Source organism: Amia ocellicauda, chromosome 2, assembly GCF_036373705.1.
Source record: "Amia ocellicauda isolate fAmiCal2 chromosome 2, fAmiCal2.hap1, whole genome shotgun sequence".
NCBI classification, from domain to species: domain Eukaryota; kingdom Metazoa; phylum Chordata; class Actinopteri; order Amiiformes; family Amiidae; genus Amia; species Amia ocellicauda.
In genome coordinates, this window is record NC_089851.1 from 50,689,195 (window position 1) to 50,714,357 (window position 25,163).

A 25,163-nucleotide genomic window follows, 5' to 3' on the forward strand; every position below is an offset into this window, starting at 1 on the left:
AACCCAGCTTTGCTTTGGTATGCTGCAGTGAAACACAGAGCAATGTGGGGGGGTGGTACTCTTGTGTGAATGCTTCAGGTCCTTTCTCAAACTCCACGGCCAGTTATCTAAAATCGAATATTCAATTGTAATATATATTATATTTTTATATATTCTGTATCTAATAGAGACATGGTCACCTACTATATTTTTGTCTTTGTCTGACTGTATTAGGCAGATTTGTTTCTCTTATTTCAGTGATGAAAGTGAGAGTGAACATGGCAATTTTCACTCTATCCATCTTGACAGTGTGTACTGGTGACGAATGCTGACAAACTGTCTTTGTACCAACTACCTTCATTTTCTATTGGTGTGGCTATCGCTCTTTCTTCTTCTAATAATAATAATAACGTTTTACATCAGGTCACATGAACTGAAAAAATAAAAAATACATTGACAATAAGATTTTTATTTTTATTTTTAAATGCAAGCTTGAATCTGAAAGCATATGCTGGTTTAACTGGAATAATTCATTGAACCGGTGCCCCTACAAGGCTAGATTCTGAAAATAAGGTTTATTTATTTAACATTAACAGTCAACATGGCTGTTTAATTAGATAATGATGATGATGATGATGATGATGATGAATGGATTAATTGTTATTGTTATAATTAGTCAACCTCCCCTTAACCTCCCCCTCTCGTCCTGACCTCCCCTGCCAGTCCTTGTCCCTGCTAAATGCCAGTTGGCATGGTATGGACGAGGCTCTTGGGGTGACCTGTCCTGGGTGTGGGACAGGGACACAGCTGCAGCACTGCTATTGATCTGCCCATCAAAAATGTCCCATTGATCCACCTCCTGATGAGTCCTGCCCGCAGTCCTATCAATGTGCCTCCCGAACAAAAAGAGCTGCGATCGACTTTTTAAAGTTCCATATAAAAGGGGACCTGGCTCTCCTCTCTGTGCCTTTGTTCAGTGGTGGATCTGTGGCATCTGATCAGTACATGTCAGCTTCCAGTCAGTGTCAGGCAGAGGTCTCCACTGCCACAATGCTTTGATTCTTGATTTGTACGTTGGCATCTGACAGTACATGGTGAAACGTTCCAACGGGTCTGATGTGCTCTTCGTTTTGAAGCGCCCAGGATTTGGGATGGGTTCCCTGTTTCGAAGCGAGGAGATGTGTTTGGTTCAGCTGTTCTTCCAGACGGAGGCGGCCCACTACTGCATTAGTCAGCTGGGGCATCTCGGCCTAGTGCAGTTCAAGGATGTGAGTATCACGTTCAGCAGCAAACGATCATCTGTCAGGGCAATTAAATCAATGTCCCTCGTTCTACATATCTCTAATTAGAAGAGGAGCAAAGCTGCAAATTAACAATTGGAAATATTGATGGCACTCAGTTTTCATTCGTGCTTATGTAGAACTATGATTGCCATTACGTTTCTTTATATATCACACCCCAGGCAAAAAGGTTTTGTTTTTATTAGTTTTTAGGGATACAATCAATGCAATTGATTCTCATGAGCACATATTGCAAGGTATTACATTTTCAAAAAAGTGTGACATCTGAAATCCGGAGTGTGCTCTTTGACAAACATCTCCCCCCTTAATGTGTTAATCTATTGACAGTAAAGCTTTCCAGCAGTGCTTTCCAACCCTGGGCCTGGAGGAACCCTGTGTGTGCTGGTTTTCATTACAGTCTAGTTGGGAGCTACTTACCTGAACAATTGACAAGGGCTGAAATAAGACCATCATTAGCTGAATTCAGTGTTCAATTAAGAGCTCAGCTGAAATGAAAACCAGCAGAGACAGGGATCATCCAGTACCAGGGTTGGAAAACAACTGCTTTACACCCTGGCAGGATTCTCCCAAATCCTTATATATCCACCCCCCACACCAATACCTGATTGTGACAGTTATTTATTTATTTCCTTGTTTGGTTGTTTTTTTCTGTCTACAGCTGAATCCCAGTACAGTGGCTTTCCAGAGGAGATTTGTGAATGAGGTCAAGAAGTGTGAAGAAATGGAGAGGATACTCCGTGAGTATTTGTTGGTATTGCACTGTTTTCGCATTGATACTCAGAAACCCAGCGCATTCCCACTATACACACACAAAGCGAAACAAAATGTTTTCATGAGGAAAGAGGTCCGCGCTGAAAAAAAACAGCTTCACACTTGTTTTAAATTGTCAGCACTGGAAATAAATGGATTTTATTTCAAAAGCAAAGCTGTGATATAAACAAATTGAGACAATTAAGCCGAGAAAGAAGACATTAGATTAATAATGACTGTGCATGTTCAGTTTTCCTTCATTAGCACTGCCTTGACCAAATGCTTAGAATGTCTTGTACTTAGAAGTGTTCTGTAATACTTGCTGAATGGAGGTTAATAACCTGGAGTAGATGACATAAAGTTTGGGTGTCAGAGAGAGTTTTCTGAGTGAAACAGCATCAATGGTTAAAAAATAAAGAAAAACAAGGACACTTTCTATTACAGAACAGATCCCCCAACACATCTAAACCACTGTTTCTACCCAAATAAATATCTAGCATGATACATATTACTGGTTTGGTTTTCCTTTCCCCCAGTTTGATTGAATATACACATGAAAAATAATATGCCTTTTTCTGTCTAGCATACTCATTTAACGTAATAGACTTTTATTAAACAAAAAAAATATGTTGCCCAGCTGGAATAATTGCTATAGACTATAGAAAATGTTTTCAAATGAACATACTGAGTTTCGGAAATGAGGATCATCGCAGCTGTACTTTTTCCTGTGGTGTGGAGTGCATGGCGTTACTGGAAATGCACATCTGTCTAATCCTTCTCTTAAGACTTTTATGATTTAATTGAATTCACAAAATTCAATCTTAATTCAGTCAGGTTAATTTCAAACCATCCCCACACTATCTGCCGTTTTTCAGTTGCAAGCATGAAGTCAACATTTTGTTAATCCAATTAGAAAGCATTCTTCTGTTTTACCCCCTACCTTTCCCTTTAACTTACTGCTGTAATAATTTATTTATTTATTTATTTATTTATCTATTTATTTATTTATTTATTTATTTAAGGAAAGAGGTTTTGTTTCCTGTTTTCCACAGATTTTTTCCTTTTTAGAAATGTATAGCTGATAATAATAAAAGAGACATAATTAGACATTTTCAGTTGAAAATGAAAAAGATCAATCAACACAACTTTTGTTTTAGTGTACAAACTGTTCTGTTACAGGCAGATAAAAGCTACGAAGGAATGGCTTGAACGTAGATGAAAGGACTGTCCAGTGACAGTGTGCATCCTCTCAGCTGTCCTGAGTGTCTCCTCTGCCCCCATAGAGGAATGGGCTGCTGTATCTATGATACCCTTGTGGACACTCCCCAGCATTGTGTGCCTGTAATCAGTAGCCAGCCACACACCATTCACTATAGGGTCTTAAATCATATACAGAGCCCCTCGCTCGCCACTGGAGACAGCTTCTCTTTCATCCTTCTCCCGCTGAATGAGTGATAGACCCACACATTCTCTTCCCAGACAGCCCACCCATTATGCAATCCTACTGGGTGCAACGACACTCACAAAATAAATAAATAACTCACTGAACAGCCGCTACCGAAGAATCCTCTTTTCTGGGTTGTAATGTGAAAACACTAAAATGTAAACTGTAACATGAAACATTACATGAGATTAAAAACAAATATGAAATGTCACTCTATCTGATCTATATCTGCTTTTGACTCATTATACATAGTCTTTTCTTCACTGTTTTGTTTTTACAGTCCAGCCAAGCTGCAAAGGTGAAACTTGGAGGGACACCAAATCAATAATAACAACAATAACAACAACAACAACAACAACAACAACAACAATAATAATAATAATAATAATAATAATAATAATAATAATAATAATAATAATAATAATAATAATAGCCACAACATTGTCCTGATTAAAGTGTCTAATAAGGAAGACACAAAGTTGGTATTGACATGTATTGGTCATGTACTGTTTCAGAATCAGCAATTCCAACAAGATTTTATCACCCATAGTGATAGAAATATATAAAAAATAACATCTTAAGCTTCAAGCTCCAGGCAATAAAGCTGAATAATACTGAACTCTCCAGCAGGAAGTCTCTATACAAGGTGGAAAGGTTCAATTGCTTGTTTCAGCTGGCTAGAGCTTAGGGATTAGGGTTAGGGTATTGTTTTTTTTCGTATTGTTTTTCATCACAATGTAAAGGACGAGTACTTCTTGTGGTCAGATAAAAATAATGCACACTGGTGACTTTCTTTCCCCCTTTTCCTGATTGCTCTTATTTTCTTTTCACTCCAGGATTCTTAGAGAAAGAGATCATAAAAGCCGGCATTGTGATCTCACAGGGCTGTGAAAGTGGAAAATCTCCCTGCCCGCGGGAAGTGCTCGAGCTGGAGGTTAGTATTGATTTTCCAGCCAGCTATCAGAGGCCATTCTCACTCCTGTTTGTCTGCTACCTTCATCATTTGCCTATGAACACACAACTTAACAAGGATCAACAGCATTGTTTGGAGGTCTAATGAAAGGCCTTTTCTACCATTGGCTCTACCCAGCCTGTATAATTGGTCTTGGGTAATTAGATGCACAAACAATGTTACGGTGATGGGAAATGCACTTTGCTCAGGCAGATTTCTAGAGATGGATGTTGCCAGTGTAGATGAAACCCTGAATGGGCATCCTGGGCAGTGAGAGCTGTGTATCATGCATTATTAAAATGTACTTAATGTGTAAAAATGATTGACATTATATGTAAGTACAAAAAGTACATTTGTAACTATGCTTGTTTTTTCTTAAATGCATGTGATTACATATAAAACTGGTCCCAATTTTCCATTTCAAAAAGGTCAATATGTTTTGAGAAGTGATTACATTGCATGGACAATGTAAACACATGGCGGTGTCAATCCATCCATTCATGCATTTTCAAACTTGCTTATCCTGGTGAATGTCACGGAGGTTACAAGCATAGTTACAAACCTAGTTACAATTGTGTACGTACATATACCATTAATAGTTTTTACACATTATGTACATTGTAATGCATAATTACACTTTAACTATGAGTAACTACATATGAAGTTACTGAGTATCTACTATGTAAATACACTAACTGGGAGACTTAATGTAAAGTGTTACCGAAATTCATCCCCTCTTTTGCCACAGCTTAATTTATATGCCAAAGCGTGTGTGTCCAAAGCAGGGAGGGGTATATTCCCCCTGCCCCATCCCTTATGACAATGAAGTATGATAAGTGTGTCTCTTATTGTATAAGATATGTCATCTTGTGCAGATCTGGCTGCACAAACCACGGTACATCTCTTATACAATAAAAGATGCCCTTTAGATGACCTAGAAACGTATTATTACATGATTTTTTAGTAGACACCCTTATCCAGGGTGACTTACAATTGCTGCAGTATATGAAAATATCTTTACCCATTTCTATAGCTGATCATTTACCAGTGCAATCTAGGTAAGGTACCTTGCTCAGGGGTGCATCAGCACTGTCCTCCACCTGGCATTGAGCCCACAACCCTCCACTCCAGGGTCCAGAGCCCTGACCACTACTCCACACTGCTGCCCTTATAAATCACTTCTGTGAGGATGAGACACACAAATATCTCTACAGTTATTTATCATCTGAAGAATTGTTAAATACTGATCATTCTATGCACGAGATGACATTTATACACAAAATTAGAGGTATAGGAATTTCTGGAGATGCTGCTCTATGATTGTGATTGTGATTTACAATATATATCCAAAAATGATACAATTGTGTACTTACAGTGTACTTAACTGTACTTCTATTTTATAAGGGATGGGTCAACTCCTAAACTAATTGTTCTGTTGGCATTGCATTATGAATTCAAGTACATGGACAAAGAGGGTAAAACAGGTGCATAAATGTAGTGGAAAAACAGGCCCATAACAGCATTATAAGAATATACAGAAATACTATAGGGACTAGAGTGGCTGTTGGGATATCTGGGAAGGGAACAGGGGGTGCCAGGGTTCATATTGTGGTTCTACTGTCCCAGTTGTACAACCAGTCCCATATTAAATATCAGTTTCATACATTGTTCAGAAAGAGAAAACATATCTGATATATACACCCAAATCATGCTTATGGAAAATGCCAGGACTTAGGGCATTCTTTTCCACAATAATCAAACCAGGCTTAATGGGTAATCCATCCTGATGGGAGGATATCAAAAGACCTGGAAACCAGATTGTAGACTTAGTTGATATAACACCAGCTTTCCCTGGTGAAAGCCATGGCTGTAGAAAAAGGATACATTCCATAATTCACAGAATATATTGAACAGCAGATCAGAGAAAGGGAAAAAATTGATGACAAGTAAATCCCCAATTTTCAAAATGAGAGTAAATCTCTTAAGGTATACACACACACACATACACACACACACACACATGCACATCTATAGAAATATATAAACATTCTGAACATCAATATGTGGTATTTTCTCAAACGATTAATTATAATTCCACAGATTGCTTAGGTCCACATCAAGCAGAGCGGAATTTCTTTAATGTCAGATAGCAGAGGCGCACTTCTGTAAGTTCAGAAAGCTGTTTGAACATTAAAGTGGAGCTGAAGGGAACCAGCTCTACAACTCCTCATACAATATATTTCTAAACCCTCTACACATGAGAAATGCATTTATTGAAGACATTGCTCAAGAACAGCATTTTGCTTAAATGAAAGAACAAACAAATAAACAATAATAATAATAAAACATTGGCCCATTAATATGATATTTAACACTGAAATCTTACACATAAAGTGATTGACTATGCTTTCTCAACATATGAAACAAAGTCCAGTCGTAATGTTGTATTAGATATTCGGGTTCAAACGTAATTTAAAACAGATACATGAAAACCTTCTGACTGTCAATGGATTTTATTGTTTCTTTATTCTTAGGGTATCAATCACACACGTCTAAATTAGAGGAAAAACCAACAAACTTCAGACCAATCCAACGTGTCTCAGTTATGACTTTACTGGATGCTAAAAACATGAAGTTATGAGTACTGGAAGGAAGATGGTATTCTATGAGCCTCCTGTGTGTTCATGTTAGCTTGACCTATGTATTGCACACATGGTACTAACACCATTTGACAGATAAACAAGCATGTTGTCAAAGATTCACAGCCCTTGAAAAGCCTGTGTCTAAATAGAGAAGGTTATTGATGTGGTATTGAGCTGTACTGAGGCTAGAACAAACATTTTGACATTCAGGGGATGGATCAAATTGAAAGATGCAGCTTTGTTTTAAAGTAATGAAGAACAAAGTTACATTCACTCTTAAACAGGAATGTACACCATAAAATTGGTCAAGCAGATATAGGAAAATTCAAATCTATATTGCATCCTGCTGGAGAACATAATTATTTAATTATTTTAATTTGAAAAGGGTGAAAGTTTGCTGTAAGGGCGTTGGACAAGGAAGTTGTTGTAGAAATACAAGCCAACTGAATAGACAGATTTTGATGTACATAAATCATACACCACACAATAATATTTCTCTATATTTACATATATAATGGGCAGATGGTCTGAGAATGCTACAAAATAAGTGGGATCTGGGAAGGCAGTAAACTGCTTAATTTACCTGATTTTTGAAGCAGCTCAGATGCAGTGAATCAGCACCTTAGAAAGCAATGTCCTTTCTCAGATAACTATTGTAAAATAGAATAAAAGTTCACATTGTTTCATTAAGGTAAAACTCTAACAAATAACACCTGGTAAGGATTTGTGTGGAATAAAATAAAACCACTCTCTGTTAAAAAAAAAAGAGACAGTTTTTTAGTTATGAGATTCACACATTTGCATAACAAAATGTACCTAATGGCTTTATCCTTTGTTCATAAAATGTATTCCTCTGTGGGTTTTTTTCACTTATTTTACTTATTGCATGTCATAATGAGAAGAACACTTTGGAATTGAAGTACTTTAAAACATAATTATGTATTGTCTTTAAAATGGCATTCATAGTTAATATTATCTGAGTGATTACAGTAAAATACACTGTGCAGAACAAAAAAGTCATTGTACTTTTATTCAGAGCAAGAGAGAGAGAAAGAGAGACGGAGGGAGCTGAGAGAAGAAGAAACAATCTGTGAACATTGTGAACCCAGTTCAGATCTGTTTTGACTAAAATTCTTCAGGAAAAAATCCTTGCTCACAATACTTCTCAAAGTAGTTGAATTTTACATTAGTAAACATTAGTACAGTAGAGTATTACATTGGTACTACATAGTAAATGTTATTGCTGCTGCTTCCTTAGATGTAAGAAACAGGAAAGTGGCTGTCAGCATTTCTGAGTAAATCTGACATGAATTTCAACCTTATGTTGCAATGCAACCCTGGTTCTCTGAAATAGATCAGTATGGCAAATCCACCATGAAGGTGGATGTTTGGAGACTTTGTCAAAGCCCTTCATCAGGGTAATAGAGAAGCTTTGCCCTGCTTCTTCACCGAGTCTTCCTGAAACATTTGCTTCTTAAGTCAGATGGCTATCACTTCCACAAGAGTCTGAGAGTTGCGTTCCTCTCAGAGAACTAGTGTTACTGGAACCTAACACTATCTTTCAATTCAAAAAGCAATCTTCATCATGGCAAGTTGTTGGAAGGATGTATGGTGGCTGGATGGCACACAGATATTATAAGCAGATATGGATGGATGTTTTATAAACAACCAAGGATGTGTATCTCACAGGGAATTACAGACCACACTGTGCAATGGTGTCAGAACCCCATGATATGCTCAGAAGTGTGAATCACACAAGGATTCTCAGATAAGGGAACAATGAGAAACATTTATGAGAGTATCTTGTACAGTAACAGGAAATCACCAAAGGGGATTGCTGTTCTAAAGATTAGGGCCTGAGCATTTGTGCAGGATATTGAGCTTGTAAAAACAAAGTGTGTAGTATCTGATAGCGGTGCCCAGCAGACTCATAAGTGGGAAGGGTGCAGTTACCACAAAGTCTGGCCTGGTACTCATAACCTCCTTTCATTGTCAGAAGAGAAAGAAAGGAGGGAGCACAGTCTCAGGGAGTGCTCCCATAAAGCTGCACAAAGTCTGTAGATGGAGCAATCCTGTAGAGCACGTCTTGTGTAGAGAGGTAACGGTGGAAGCACTACTCCACACGAAGCTTGAAAATGCTGTGTTTGACAGCAGGGTGCCAAAGAAGGAAGAGCTGGACATGCCAAGCACCTATTAAGAGCACTAGTGACAGGTCTGCACTAGTAGAGATATAGACTATGTGTTCCAAGTGCTTGGCACCAATGGAAATCAGTGCTGGAGCAGCAAATGATATGCATGCTTGAGCGCCAAGTGACAGAGCACCGAGGGAGTATTCACGCTGAATTGCTGTGCGTCTGTAAAGTTTGTGCCTGAGTGTTGACCAATGGAGTGCTAATGGATATCTACATTGGAGTCTTAAAGGGGAACACCTAGGTTGGCTCAATGCTGAAAAGTTGTTCTTTACAGCAGTATATATATATATATATATATTTTTTTTTTTAGCTTGCTACAAAGGAGCTATGTGAGCAGAGCACTAGAGAGAGCTTACTGAAAATAGCTCAGTTAAGAAATCTCACAACCTGAAGATCTGTCTAAAACAGAACAGATAGAGTAGACACAGGAAAAACAACAAGGATAAAAACAGATATAGCCTAATATGACCAATATCAGCCTCTGGCCAATAGCAGTATTGAAATAACTGTGGTAAGGTGCTTGGGAGGCTGTGTCTTTAAACTATGTCTTGTAGTTTGTTCATGGCAGTTAAAATGATGGACACCAAAAAGACAGCAGGTCCCAAGACACAACTGGGTCCTGCACAGGTGTCAATTAACAGGATAATGCCACACACCTGTTACTGGTGTGGGGTTCCTATATAAGGAAGTATTTGCACTTTACTGTGACCGGGGAAGTTTAGGAGATACTGTGTTCGGTATATGTCTTGTTTACTAGTGTATTGACGTTTGTTTGTATGAGAACCCTTTTTGTGTACAACCTGTAGCTATGTGACCTGGATTATGAATATTGTTTAAAGGCAGCTAGGAAATAATGTAAAGGGCACAGAACAAGGCTGTTTTCTAACACTAGGAAAAACACGTAATGACAGTTATGAAATACCAAATAGCTCAACAGAATACATTTAATGCAATGTTTTCAGCTGAAACCAAGCAAACCATAGCCCATCTGGGATTTGAAGAATACAATATTCAGAGCCCCAGGGCAAGTTCGACACCAACAGTAATAAATGAAATCTAGATAATACCGGAACCCCAGGATGGGGTGAAAGCCAGTTTCCACTGCAGGCGCAGTATTAGGTATCGCATATTACTAGAATAACTATTTTCTACATTTACTAGCAATGACAAATTCTTTAGTCTCAGGCAATGTATTCACAGCTGTCTTTCACAGAGTCTTTCATTGTAGTGGGGTTTAGTAAAGAAGCAGGAAAAAGGGGCATTCTTCTATTCACCCCACTGAAGGGCATATTGGCAGCTTTGACTTTGAATCTCAGACATTACCCACATTAATGGCGCATTTCTCATACCTAGTATTTTTTGAGTTGAATGAGAACCCTACACATACTCAAATGGCCATAGTACTACATCTTTTAGCATTAACAACAAAAGGTATGCAGATGTATTGTTATAATATGTGCGCTCAGACTGTTAAATTACATACAACCTGTCAGTGCAATTTGTTGTGTTTTTAAGAAATTATGAACAGAAAGTTTCTGTCACATCGGTTAGGATATATGTCCTGTTTCATCAGAGCTCTACAGTTACTGGCCATTTGTTTAGCATCAGCCTTTGCCCTCCCCTTCTCACTGTTGAGGGTCCTCATCTTCACAGGACCTTTTGTTTGCATAGACGCAGAACTTCAGTTTTCCTAGTTGCAGAAATAAAAATAAACTAGTTACCCATGGCAAAAAAACTAAACAAAAACAGGATGAATAGCATCTATTAATGAAACTAATTCCTGTTTAATGAACCACACAGAAAATAAGGTAAATCAATGTTCTCTTATCTTAGCCTAATACCATTTCCCTCTACTCAGGCCTTGCTTACTAAGATATATATGAAAAAAAAGTCTATTTATTTGTTAATTTATTCATTTTATGTGTTTGTAAAGGACAGTGTACAGTTAATGCCTTACAATTCATTCCATCCTCATTTGGCTATATTATTGCAGGTGTGAGAAAAGGCACATAAAGAGAAGAGATACAAAGAATTCAATATTTACAGAAAACATTATCTTTAATGGAACAATTGGTAAGTCTGAATAATCACAGGACAGAGAAGCATTTAAAAAGATGAAGCATTTGTTTCTCCCAGTTAGGCATCGACTAAAAGGTTATGAGTTGAAACATCTGCCAGTAAACTCCAATACCTCGGCCAATTAAATTCAATACGGATTGACGATGTCCCTTAATTAGCTCTGCTCTTCGGGGTCTTTTTTCTTTGCTTAGTGTTTGCTTTCTCCCATGCAGCAAAATCCTAAAACAATGCAGTGGGGATGTATTTGAAGGACAGCATTATGATGCACTCTGTCTCTGCAGACAAAACAAAATACTTGAGATTAGTTCCTCTTAACCTGCAGGAAGATAAATGCAAATACAATTAAATTACATTTATTTTTGATTATTTAATACATTGTCTGCATTATGTGCATACTGTTAACACCATGATTCAGTGTTTGAAGGTTTGGCTGCAGAATACAGTCCTTCTCAAACAGTTTGAGCTCTGATATATTTTGTCTCATGTACAGTGAGGGAAAAAAGTATTTGATCCCCTGCTGATTTTGTACGTTTGCCCACTGACAAAGAAATGATCAGTCTATAATTTTAATGGTAGGTGTATTTTAACAGTGAGAGACAGAATAACAACAAAAAAATCCAGGAAAACGCATTTCAAAAAAGTTATACATTGATTTGCATGTTAATGAGGGAAATAAGTATTTGATCCCGTATCAATCGGCAAGATTTCTGGCTCCCAGGTGTCTTTTATACAGGTAACGAGCTGAGATTAGGAGCACTATCTTAAAGGGAGTGCTCCTAATCTCAGCTCGTTACCTGTATAAAAGACACCTGTCCACAGAATCAATCAATCAATCAAATTCCAAACTCTCCACCATGGCCAAGACCAAAGAGCGGTCCAAGGATGTCAGGGACAAGATTGTCGACCTACACAAGGCTGGAATGGGCTACAAGACCATCGCCAAGCAGCTTGGTGAGAAAGTGACAACAGCTGGTGTGATTATTCGTAAATGGAAGAAACACAAAATAACTGTCAGTCTCCCTCGGTCTGGGGCTCCATGCAAGATCTCACCTCGTGGAGTTTCAATGATCATGAGAACGGTGAGGAATCAGCACAGAACTACACGGGAGGATCTTGTTAATGATCTCAAGGCAGTTGGGACCATAGTCACCAAGAAATCAATTGGTAACACACTACGCCGTGAAGGACTGAAATCCTGCAGCGCCCGCAAGGTCCCCCTGCTCAAGAAAGCACATGTACAGGCCTGTCTGAAGTTTGCCAATGAACATCTGAATGATTCAGAGGAGAACTGGGTGAAAGTGTTGTGGTCAGATGAGACTAAAATCAAGCTCTTTGGCATCAACTCAACTCCGTGTTTGGAGGAGGAGGAATGACCCCAAGAACACCATCCCCACCGTCAAACATGGAGGTGGAAACATTATGCTTTGGGGGTGTTTTTCTGCTAAGGGGACAGGACAACTGCACTGCATCAAAGGGACGATGGACGGGGCCATGTACCGTCAAATCTTGGGTGAGAACCTCCTTCCCTCAGCCAGGGCATTGAAAATGGGTCGTGGATGGTATTCCAGCATGACAATGACCCAAAACACACAGCCAAGGCAACAAAGGAGTGGCTCAAGAAGAAGCACATTAAGGTCCTGGAGTGGCCTAGCCAGTCTCCAGACCTTAATCCCATAGAAAATCTGTGGAGGGAGCTGAAGGTTCGAGTTGCCAAACGTCAGCCTCGAAACCTTAATGACTTGGAGAGGATCTGCAAAGAGGAGTGGGACAAAATCCCTCCTGAGATGTGTGCAAACCTGGTGGCCAACTACAAGAAACGTCTGACCTCTGTGATTGCCAATAAGGGTTTTGTCACCAAGTACTAAGTCGAAGGGGTCAAATACTTATTTCCCTCATTAACATGCAAATCAATTTATAACTTTTTTGAAATGCGTTTTTCTGGATTGTTTTGTTGTTATTCTGTCTCTCACTGTTAAAATACACCTACCATTAAAATTATAGACTGATCATTTCTTTGTCAATGGGCAAACGTACAAAATCAGCAGGGGATCAAATACTTTTTTCCCTCACTGTATGTATGTCTCATTACAATTTCCATGCACTTGCCCATGACTATTTTCAAAACCAACCCTTGATGGCAACTCTCCATTGGGTGTACAGAAAAGAAAGCAGTGAGTGAGGAAGAGGCTACTGGCAATCTTTTAATGATATTCAGGCCTGCTGAACAGATAGAGGATGCTCATTGTAAACATCTAAAATGGTTGCAGGCACAGTTCACATATTACATTAACACAAAATCAAGCACACAAAACTTTCCTTGCATAAAAACAAAGACATCTGTAACCGCACACACATTGTACACTCACCTAAAGGATTATTAGGAACACCTGTTCAATTTCTCATTAATGCAATTACCTAACCAACCAATCACATGGCAGTTGCTTCAATGCATTTAGGGGTGTGGTCCTGGTCAAGACAATCTCCTGAACTCCAAACTGAATGTCTGAATGGGAAAGAAAGGTGATTTAAGCAATTTTGAGCGTGGCATGGTTGTTGGTGCCAGACGGGCCGGTCTGAGTATTTCACAATCTGCTCAGTTACTGGGATTTTCACGCACAACCATTTCTAGGGTTTACAAAGAATGGTGTGAAAAGGGAAAAACATCCAGTATGCGGCAGTCCTGTGGGCGAAAATGCCTTGTTGATGCTAGAGGTCAGAGGAGAATGGGCCGACTGATTCAAGCTGATAGAAGAGCAACTTTGACTGAAATAACCACTCGTTACAACCGAGGTATGCAGCAAAGCATTTGTGAAGCCACAACACGTACAACCTTGAGGCGGATGGGCTAAAACAGCTGAAGACCCCACTGGGTACCACTCATCTCCACTACAAATAGGAAAAAGAGGCTACAATTTGCACAAGCTCACCAAAATTGGACAGTTGAAGACTGGAAAAATGTTGCCTGGTCTGATGAGTCTCGATTTCTGTTGAGACATTCAGATGGTAGAGTCAGAATTTGGCGTAAACAGAATGAGAACATGGATCCATCATGCCTTGTTACCACTGTGCAGGCTGGTGGTGGTGGTGTAATGGTGTGGGGGATGTTTTCTTGGCACACTTTAGGCCCCTTAGTGCCAATTGGGCATCGTTTAAATGCCACGGCCTACCTGAGCATTGTTTCTGACCATGTCCATCCCTTTATGACCACCATGTACCCATCCTCTGATGGCTACTTCCAGCAGGATAATGCACCATGTCACAAAGGTCGAATCATTTCAAATTGGTTTTCTTGAGTTCACTGTACTAAACTGGCCCCCACAGTCACCAGATCTCAACCCAATAGAGCATCTTTGGGATGTGGTGGAACGGGAGCTTCGTCCCCTGGATGTGCATCCCACAAATCTCCATCAACTGCAAGATGCTATCCTATCAATATGGGCCAACATTTCTAAAGAATGCTTTCAGCACCTTGTTGAATCAATGCCACGTAGAATTAAGGCAGTTCTGAAGGCGAAAGGGGGTCAAACACAGTATTAGTATGGTGTTCCTAATAATCCTTTAGGTGAGTGTATATTCCACCTTGGAGCTGTCGTGTCTCCTCTCCAGCTCCATGGTCACATAAAGTGGTAGAGATCTCAGAGTTATCCGGCTGACTGCTCAACTGTCTCCTTGGAATAAAGCAACACTAAATCTTATACTGATCTCATTTTTCACAGGCCACCTTTAAAAAACTGGAACAGGAGCTGAAAGAGATCAACTCAAACCATGAAGCCCTGAAACTGAACCTGATGGAGTTGATGGAGATGAAGTATTTGCTTCAGCTGACTGAAGATTTCTTTGAAGAGGTGTGTCAGGGTACAATAAGGTTAAAAAAAGACATATAACGGCATTATCAGTCTGTGTCATATACTGATTTTAGACTGTAATTTAGTGAGCCCCTGAGCTCAGCAATGTGCATAAAACAGAATATAAGAAAGGTCAAAAAGACAAGTTATTATTTACAAAATAAGATTACATTACTATAAAGATGAGATATTTTAAAATAAAATCCTTTCTGGATTTCTTTAACATTAATTGTATTTTCAATGGTTGTGTCTAACTCTCACTTGCTTGGGCTGTATGTCCCTTTCTTTCAATGTTGTAGTTAAGGACAGGAGAAAAGTAACACATCAGAGGTGTTTATTCCACTCATTGTGTTTCACATTTCCTGGACAGATTTTGTTCTTGTAAGATATATATTTAGGGGTAATTGAAAAGAAAAAAAAATCATACAAATGTTACTAAAAACAATGTCAGTTTCTTAATTCATTTATGTCCAATACAATTTAATCAAATGTACCATAAAGGCATCAGTAGCCCTCTGAAAAAGAAGCAACCATCTGTTTCACACTTTAAATAAAGCACATCAAGTGTGGTTAACAGCAAATTCCTGAAAATAACCCAAATAAATAACCCATCTCTTAGTATCTTCTTTCGCATATCTGTGCACATCTATACAATCACTTTTGATTTGTTTTTCAAAGATATCTTTCATTTGCTAAAAGTTATGTGTGAAAGCAGTAATCACACTCTTTTCAGTACATCTATATATTAGCATAAACTAAGACTAAGTAGAATAATGATTAATTAAAGCAGTTCATACTGAATTGTTCAATTAGAAAAAGTTGGGTTTCCTGAGTCTTCTGAGGGAATGAGCTGTAGAACATTAATTGATTAATTTGGTAATTGGACAATTGGTTACACAGCTGTTTCTTGGCCAGGTGTGTGTCTTTGCATCATTAGTTCATGCACAATAGAATTGATTCTAGGTGTGGCATTTGCATTCAGAGTTTGTTGCTGTTTGTCTCTCAACATGAGGACCAAAGAAGTGAGAATGAACACTCAGAGGCTTGAAAATCTGCATAAATCGATTAGAGACGTTACCAAAACACTAGGTGTGTCAAAATCAATTGTTTGGTACATTGTTAACAAGCAAGAATGCACTGGTGAGCTCAGCAACAGCAAACAACTTGGTAGACAATGGAAGACAACTGTAGTGGATGACTGAAGAATGCTTTCAAACCCCCTTTTCAAATGTTGAACAGATCAACAACACTGTCCAGGATGTAGGTATATATGTGTCAAAGAGTACCATAAAGAGAATACTACACCAGCATAGCCTCAGAGGGTTCACCACAAGATGCAAACACTGGTAAGCCACAAGAACAGAAGGGTCTACAGAGTGTATGGCTGCCATTGGAACTGGCTCACTTGTCTTTATTAATTATGTGACTGCTGTTGACAGGAGCAGGATGAATTCTGAAGTGTGCAGAAACATTATATCTGCTCAGATCCAACCAAACCAAAGCTTCTCTTGCAGCAGGAACATGACCCCAAACATACTGCTAAAGCAACCAAGGCATTTTTCATGGCCAAAAAGTGTAATGTTCTTGACTAGCCAAGTAATTACCTAACCTGAATTAAATTGAGCATGCGTTTCACTTGCTGAAGACAAGACAAAACAGAAACAAGCAGGAACTAAAGACAGCTGCATTACAGGCCTGGCAGAGCATCACCAGGGAAGAAACCCAGCATCTGGTGATGTCTATGGGTTCCAGACTTCTGGCAGTCATTGACTGAAAAGGATTTGCAACCAAGTATTGAAACTCACAATTTTATTAATGATTATGTAGTTTGTCCAAATACTTTTGAACCCCTAAAATTGGGGGGACCACATATAAAAATTGTTGTAATTCCTACACCGTACACCCAATTTGGATGTAACTACCCTCAAATTAAAGATGAAGGTCTACACTTAAAGCCCATAATTTCCTTTCAAATCCATTGTGTTGGCATACAGAGCCAAAATGATGACAAATGTCACTTTTCAAATATTTATGGACCTAACTGTATATATATATATATATATATATATATAATATTTCTTAGCAGATATCCAAGATGACTTACTTAAAATGTGACGATTCTAGCAAAACCTTTTACAATGTGTCAAATACCAGATATTAACACATCGCCTTCAAGAAACAATGGACTTCACCCAACCAAGAGGAAAGCAGGATTTAGAGGTGGATATAACATGAGATGATAGACCATATACAAGTTTAGGAGAAGTACTAGAAAGATTCAGAGAATATGAGCTTCCTCTGTGCCTGGACTTTGTTGACTATGAGAAAGCATTTGATTCAATATATACAAATTCAGTCTTCAGGACTCAAAAAATTGAGGAAATATTGGTGTGAAACCTGGTCACTTATACAGAAACTGCTAACAACACAAAGAAGAATAGAAAGATGTATGCCTGGAAAAACTAGAACACATAGAAATGTAAATGAATGGACCCGAGAACAAATGAATATATGTGAGATCATTGAAAGAGTTCAAATGTTAAAAGTGCAATGGGCTAGACACATTGCAAGAAGAACAGATCAAAGATGGACAAAGGAAGATATTGGATAAAGACCCCTGTGAATAAATAAATAAATAAATAAATAAATAAATAATAATATTGAATGGATACCAAGATAATTAAAAAGACTTAGAAGATGACCACACAAAAGATGGGAATATGAAATAATAAAATGTGAAGGTGTGACATGGAAAAGAGAAGCTGTAGATAAAAGTGAGTGTAAGGGAGACCTTCATCTAGCAGTGGATAGATATGGGATGATGGTGATATATATGTTTTAAAAGTTGCTGGCGCTACAACAGTTTTAATAAACTTTAAATATGGGGTGCCTTGTCCCAGGGACTATTAGCAAACAGTTTATCCTCCAATGGAAAACCATTAAGGAAAATATGGACAGCAGCTCCCATCTAAGAGAAAAAAACAACATGATGTTTAAGCATTTAGAATTATCATCTTCCTCAGAGCATCATAAGAAAAGGATGTGTGAATCTCTTAAATACATTTGATATAAATTAATCATTAGCACCATCCTTACATATTCAATTAACAATCATGCAACCTCACAATTGTTTCAACAGAGTGAACATTATTAGTAAGACAAGTTCCACATACAATTAATTATCAATCCATTATTCAATAACAATTATTTAAAATATTATAGTACAGACCTTAATACTAATTTGTTACTCTTTCAATCACTTATTAGACACTAAGATTATCATAGTCCCAGTGGTTCGAATGTCTGTAATGCCAATATGCCTCTCTCCTAAGTAGCAAATTATACAAATATATACTTCAATTCAGTAACATTATGAAATTCGTTTGGGATTCTTTTTTTATTATTTCCTTAAAAGAAGAAACAATTGCAACTACAGAAATTTAATTAGGGTTTAATTTAACTCTAATTACTTGTATACAGAAAAAGCTAGAACTGTCTTCATATGGATATATGGATGGGACTTACTTGAGTTGTTTCCTCAAGCTAGCTCAAAAATCTGTATAAGCAGAGATTCAGCTCTGTGTAGAATGGAATGGAATTTGAAAGCTATTAGAACTGCACTGTATGAAGGAAATTAGGACCTGCAAACTTAGGTTACAGATGCAACCCTGTTTATCTGAAAGATAATATATTTCCCAATAAGCGAGTATGGGTATGTTTTACCTCAGAACCAGGAAGCACTTGAAGCCTTATAACAGGGGTTCCCAGTGTCTGGTGCTGGAGGGCCAATTTCTGGAGGTTACATGGGATTGGGGACACAGTATAAAATGAACCACAGATGAAAACTAAATATTTCCCAAATCATACCTTTTTATTTCCTATACATTTCTGTTAGGGGACATTTATGCACTTTAATTGTTGTTTCATTATTTCCCCACAAATTACATTTGCAATTTGTTACAGAAAATGTTCATGAAGTGTAAAAATATAGTAAAGGTTCAGAAAAGGGGTGATTGAAGGTTGGTTTTGGGGGGCTGCACCAAACATCCTTGAGGGCCGCACTTTGGGAACCCCTGCCTTATAACAAAGGTGCAGATAGGCGTCTGTGTGCTGTGATGGATGTGGCCCTCCCCCTGCCACAGCTCAAGCTCACTACACACAGTCTGCATTTCCTCTTGAACCCGTATCCGTATTGGGGGATGGCACATCCGAAGGTGCAGATCCAGTGTCAGCTGACCTCATGTGTGTGAAGAATTCCTCCTCTTCCTCCTTGTCTTCAGGCCTATACTGAAATGACATTGTGGAGACAAAAGACTCCCTTGGCTCTCTTCTGCAGGCAACCAAGTAGGGCACCCAGAGAAAAGCCCTAGCATCAGAGCTGGTGTAGGCACAGCATCCACTCAGGTAGACTGAGAACCATGAAGCAAGAGCAAAGACTGTATGGGAGCTCTTGTGGAGGCAGAGCATTCCCCAACAGCTTAGTTAGCTCTGCACAAATATTGCAGCTGACTGGGTCATGGAGTACGGTGGTGTCATGCTCCAGTCCGAGGCATGATCATGAGGGTCTGCCAACAGAAGTTTGGTGTGGCATGCATCACAGCGATGCAACCCCGATATCACTACCCTCAAAAGGGTAATGAGGGAACGAGTGTTGGGGGATCATGTCGAGCATCAACAAGTAAGGTGACGTTGGGGAGAAGCATTGACATACTGTGACAACATTGAGGTTGAGGTGCCAATTAAATTAATCTAGTTAAGGCTGAGCTCCAACCCAATTTAGGGTAGTACAGACTGCACCCAAGACTGCGGATACACAAATCTACTGTTCTTCTCACCGTCCCTTGTCTGAAGTTTCACTGCATTTTTACAGAGAAGCCAGAGCCCTAGAGAACGAAGAGAGAAAAAGGACAGAAAATCCAAACAATACACCCTGAAAGGAGCAGCCTCTGGCTTTCAGTTAAGGACAGTGGGAGTTTGTAAGGAATATAATTATTTTTATTATTTTAAGCTCAGTGGATCATGAAACAAAAGGAATTGGATACTCACAGAGAAGCCTACTCCTGTGGTGTGAGACAACAAAAGAGGAAGAGACAGTACAGATGCTGACTAAAGAGGTAGTGCATCCTGTGTGTAGTGAGCTTGAGCTGTTTCATGTTGGGCTACCAAACTAGATTTTATTAGTTTTGTTTAATTTGTGAATAAAAGTTTCTCTTGTTTAACTTTACTGAAGATTCCTCTGCATATTTCATCTGCTTGTCATTCTCCAATTCAGATTGAGCCCGAGGCGTCCACACAACAGTACAATCCATTTTCAATATGGAAGAATGATTGAAACAGATCTCTGTTGTGCTTGTTTATCATTTTAAATCTAATTACAGCAGCTTTTATGGCGAGTTTCATATAAACGTTGTGCAGTTTCTTACATTAATGTGAGTATGATGACTGGCACAACATCTCATTCCAGACTCCAGGAAGAAGACATAATATCAGTGACAGACTCCCACCCAATAAATAGCCTATCAGTGAAGCAGTTTGCACACACACACCATTTGTCCTTAATGTTTATTTTCAATTCACATTATCTTGTTTGAAATTTGGTGGGAACTTGTTTAGATATTAGGTTTTTTTTTCCCATTCTGCTTATTATTTCCTTTAAATAAATAAATAAATGAAACAAAAAACAATCTAACCAACAATCTATACAATAAAACACTACCAAGAGAAAAATAAGTCTGGAGTCACTGACAAGGTGCTAACACAAGGGAAAAACCCATCCACAAGCAGAGTAATAATGCAATTAAGAGGTCTGTGTCATGATTCTTAGAGGTGTAGCGGAGACCTGCGTGGTATATTGCCTGCCTGGTGCTCAGGTTGCAGATCAGGTTGCAGATCTACTGGCCAAAGCCGGGGGGAATCCACTGTTCATAGTCCACATTGGAACCAATGACATAAGAAAGGGTAGGGCAGAGTTTCTGCAAGACAAATGTAAAGAGTTAGGTAAGAAAATAAAGAGCAGAAACTTGACGGTAGTTTTCTGAGAAATAATACCGGTACAACATGCCAGGCCAGGGAGACAGGCAGAGATTAGAAAGTTCAACATGTGGTTGGAGTCCTGGAGCAGGGAAGAGGGCTAATAATTGAGGATCTTTTAAACTAGGGACCAGGGGGGCAGGGAGCTTTGAGAGTGGGAGATGTTCTACTAAAGAAACAAAACAAAGGGAAACTGCTAGTAGGAAAGTCCTGAAATGTTTGTACCTCAATGCCAGAAGTATGAGGAATAAGATTTTTGATCTAGAAGCCACAGTGCTGGCGGGTGACTATGATGTTGTAGGAGTGACAGAAACATGGCTTACAGGAAATGCACACAGTTTAGGAAAGACCAGATGTATGCATAATCAAAGAGGTGGTGGGGTAGCATTATATACAGTGAGGGAAAAAAGTATTTGATCCCCTGCTGGTTTTGTACGTTTGCCCATTGACAAAGAAATGATCAGTCTATAATTTTAATGGTAGGTGTATTTCAACAGTGAGAGACAGAATAACAACAAAACAATCCAGAAAAACACATTGCAAAAAAGTTATAAATTGATTTGCATGTTAATGAGTGAAATAAGTATTTGACCCCTTCGACTTAGTACTTGGTGGCAAAACCCTTGTTGGCAATCACAGAGGTCAGACGTTTCTTGTAGTTGGTCACCAGGTTTGCACACATCTCAGGAGGGATTTTGTCCCACTCCTCTTTGCAGATCCTCTCCAAGTCATTAAGGTTTCGAGGCTGACGTTTGGCAACTCGAACCTTCAGCTCCCTCCACAGATTTTCTATGGGATTAAGGTCTGGAGACTGGCTAGGCCACTCCAGGACATTAATGTGCTTCTTCTTGTGTTTTGGGTCATTGTCATGCTGGAATACCCATCCACGACCCATTTTCAATGCCCTGGCTGAGGGAAGGAGGTTCTCACCCAAGATTTGATGGTACATGGCCCCATCCATCGTCCCTTTGATGCGGTGCAGTTGTCTTGTCCCCTTAGCAGAAAAACACCCCCAAAGCATAATGTATCCACCTCCATGTTTGACGGTGGGGATGGTGTTCTTGGGGTCATTCCTCCTCCTCCAAACACGGCGAGTTGAGTTGATGCCAAAGAGCTCGATTTTGGTCTCATCTGACCACAACACTTTCACCCAGTTCTCCTCTGAATCATTCAGATGTTCATTGGCAAACTTCAGACGGGCCTGTACATGTGCTTTCTTGAGCAGGGGGACCTTGCGGGCGCTGCAGGATTTCAGTCCTTCACGGCGTAGTGTGTTACCAATTGTTTTCTTGGTGACTATGGTCCCAGCTGCCTTGAGATCATTAACAAGATCCTCCCGTGTAGTTCTGTGCTGATTCCTCACCGATCTCATGATCATTGAAACTCCACGAGGTGAGATCTTGCATGGAGCCCCAGACCGAGGGAGACTGACAGTTATTTTGTGTTTCTTCCATTTGCGAATAATCACACCAACTGTTGTCACCTTCTCACAAGCTGTTTGGCGATGGTCTTGTAGCCCATTCCAGCCTTGTGTAGGTCGACAATCTTGTCCCTGACATCCTTGGACAGCTCTTTGGTCTTGGCCATGGTGGAGAGTTTGGAATCTGATTGATTGATTGCTTCTGTGGACAGGTGTCTTTTATACAGGTAACGAGCTGAGATTAGGAGCACTCCCTTTATACTCCCTGTATAAAAGACACCTATGAGCCTATCTTGCTGATTGATAGGGGATCAAATACTTATTTCCCTCATTAACATGCAAATCAATTTATAACATTTTTGAAATGCATTGTTCTGGATTGTTTTGTTGTTATTCTGTCTCTCACTGTTAAAATACACCTACCATTAAAATTATAGACTGATCATTTTTTTGTCAGTGGGCAAACGTACAAAATCAGCAGGGGATCAAATACTTTTTTCCCTCACTGTATCAGAAATGACATTGAGGCAGAAGAACTCAAATAAGATCCTGCTAACAAAATTGAATCTTTGTGTGTTGAAATGAATAAACTAATAAACTTTCTAACTCAATATGCCAGGGAACCAACCCTGCATTAATTTGATATTTTCAAATGACCAAGATAGTCAAATGGACACTAGTTAGAGGACCAATGGCAAACTGCCATCACAATATGGTCAGCCTTGAGTTATACTTAAAAAAAAAAACAAGGACCAAGTCTAAAAGAAAGATCTACAATTTAAGAAAAGCAAACCTTGAAGGTATGAGGCAGCAATTAGAAGAGTTAGACTGGAGCACACTGGATATAGATTCAGTCAAAATGGATTGTTATATTAAAAAAAAATATTTTAAAACTTGAGGCTCAGGAGAACTTTGTACCAAAATTTTGAAAATTGAGGACCAGAAAACATTGGCCAAAATGGTTTAATAAAAATATGTGGACATGTGCAAGGAATTACAGGCAGGTAACAAAAATGTCCACTATAATTACACTATGGGAGGAACAGAACTGGAAGAAGTAATGCTCATCTATCTTACAACACCATTCCCATGGTAAAGCATGATGGTGGCAGCATCATGTTATGGGGGTGATTTTCATCGTCAAGGACTGGGAAACTTGTCAGGATTGAGGGCAAAATGGATGGAGCCAAATATAGGAAAACCTGCTTCAGTCTGCAAGAGACCTTGGACTGGGGCAGAGGTTTACCTTTCAGCAAGACAATGATCCTAAACACACAGCCAAGGCTACACTGGAGTGGTTTAAACACAAGAAACTCAGTGACCTAGAATGTCCCAGTCAAAACCCAGACCTCAAGATCTCAAGGTGAGAGAGCTGTTGAATTCACTTTTGTTTCACATAACAAAAAGGACCTTTAAGGTGTTGTCTATGTGGTGTTAATCAAATGGAGAGAAACCCAATGAAATCCATTTTCATTTCACATTGTAACAACAAAATATGAAAAAGTCCTTTGGGGGGTGAATACTTATGCAATCCCATTGAATAAACACAGGTTTAATATGAAATAAAGGAAAACTTAGTGGAACTTACAAAAGTGTGATATACAAATAGCAAATTGTAGTCAACAATGTGCATACATATTGCAGTCTCACAACATTCTGTCATTTCCTTTAGGTACTGTACCTGCACCTGTACTTTTTTCAAAAATTAATTGTGCCCAGCCTATACACCTTTGTGTATGGAAGGGGCATTCTGGTGCATATTCTGTCATGATCAAGGCATAAATATCACTAACTTATACATTTATAGGTGCAATAGATTAAATTAATAGGTGCAGGCAGAGAGGTGGGTCTTCTCCGTCTCCCCACAGCTCCCTCGGCAGCTTTGACACATGTCTCAGGTAGCCTCCTCAATGCAATATCCCAAGGATGATGAATGTTTTTCCCATTAACATGCCGCAGATATTAGGTAGGCAATCACAGCTCTTGTCTGTCTTCACTAACCTCCACTCTTCATACGGCAGGACACACTTTACATTACTGTTGTAAAATATAATTTTGGTCTGAAGACTGTACTGTTTGGTCTTCCAGATTGTTTGAAGTCTGCTTAATGCACCTCTGGCTTTGTTGATAAGGCTCCCAACATACTCTTGCACTTCTCCATGATGGTGATTTGAGGTGCTTTTGGTGTGTTGACACTCATGTATGACATTTGTTTTCTGCTTGTTAGTCTGCAGACCAGTCTGTTTTGTGTACATGCTGAATCTATCACAAAATCTCCTGGAGATAGGTATGTCTTGAAGAGATGACAGCAAGATCCTCAGCAAAGTCAAGGTCCTCCAAGTGGGAGCAGGTCTGATGACCCAATTGATGAAGATGAGAAATAGAATAAGAGAGAAGATGCAGCCCTGCCTAACTCTAGACTTCACTTCCAACAACTCAGACAATTTATTACAGAGGATGATGTTGCTTTTGAAGTGCTCATACATCTTCCCAATGAGGTTGGCAATCCTTAACAGAATGATGTAGGCT

At 39.1% G+C, this 25,163-nt stretch overlaps 1 protein-coding gene across 2 annotated transcripts in view; it reads left to right on the forward strand.

Annotated features, from left to right (window-relative positions):
• The first annotated feature begins 963 nt into the window (after positions 1-963).
• LOC136711439 (V-type proton ATPase 116 kDa subunit a 1) overlaps positions 964-25,163 on the forward strand; it is a 58,916-nt gene continuing 34,716 nt past the window's right edge. For both annotated transcript variants that reach the window (XM_066687721.1, XM_066687730.1), the window contains exons 1-4: positions 964-1,247; positions 1,939-2,017; positions 4,311-4,408; positions 15,056-15,184. In XM_066687721.1, the coding sequence (XP_066543818.1) occupies positions 1,071-1,247; positions 1,939-2,017; positions 4,311-4,408; positions 15,056-15,184 (483 nt within the window). In that variant the 5' untranslated portion in view covers positions 964-1,070. The remainder of the gene's footprint in view (positions 1,248-1,938; positions 2,018-4,310; positions 4,409-15,055; positions 15,185-25,163) is intronic.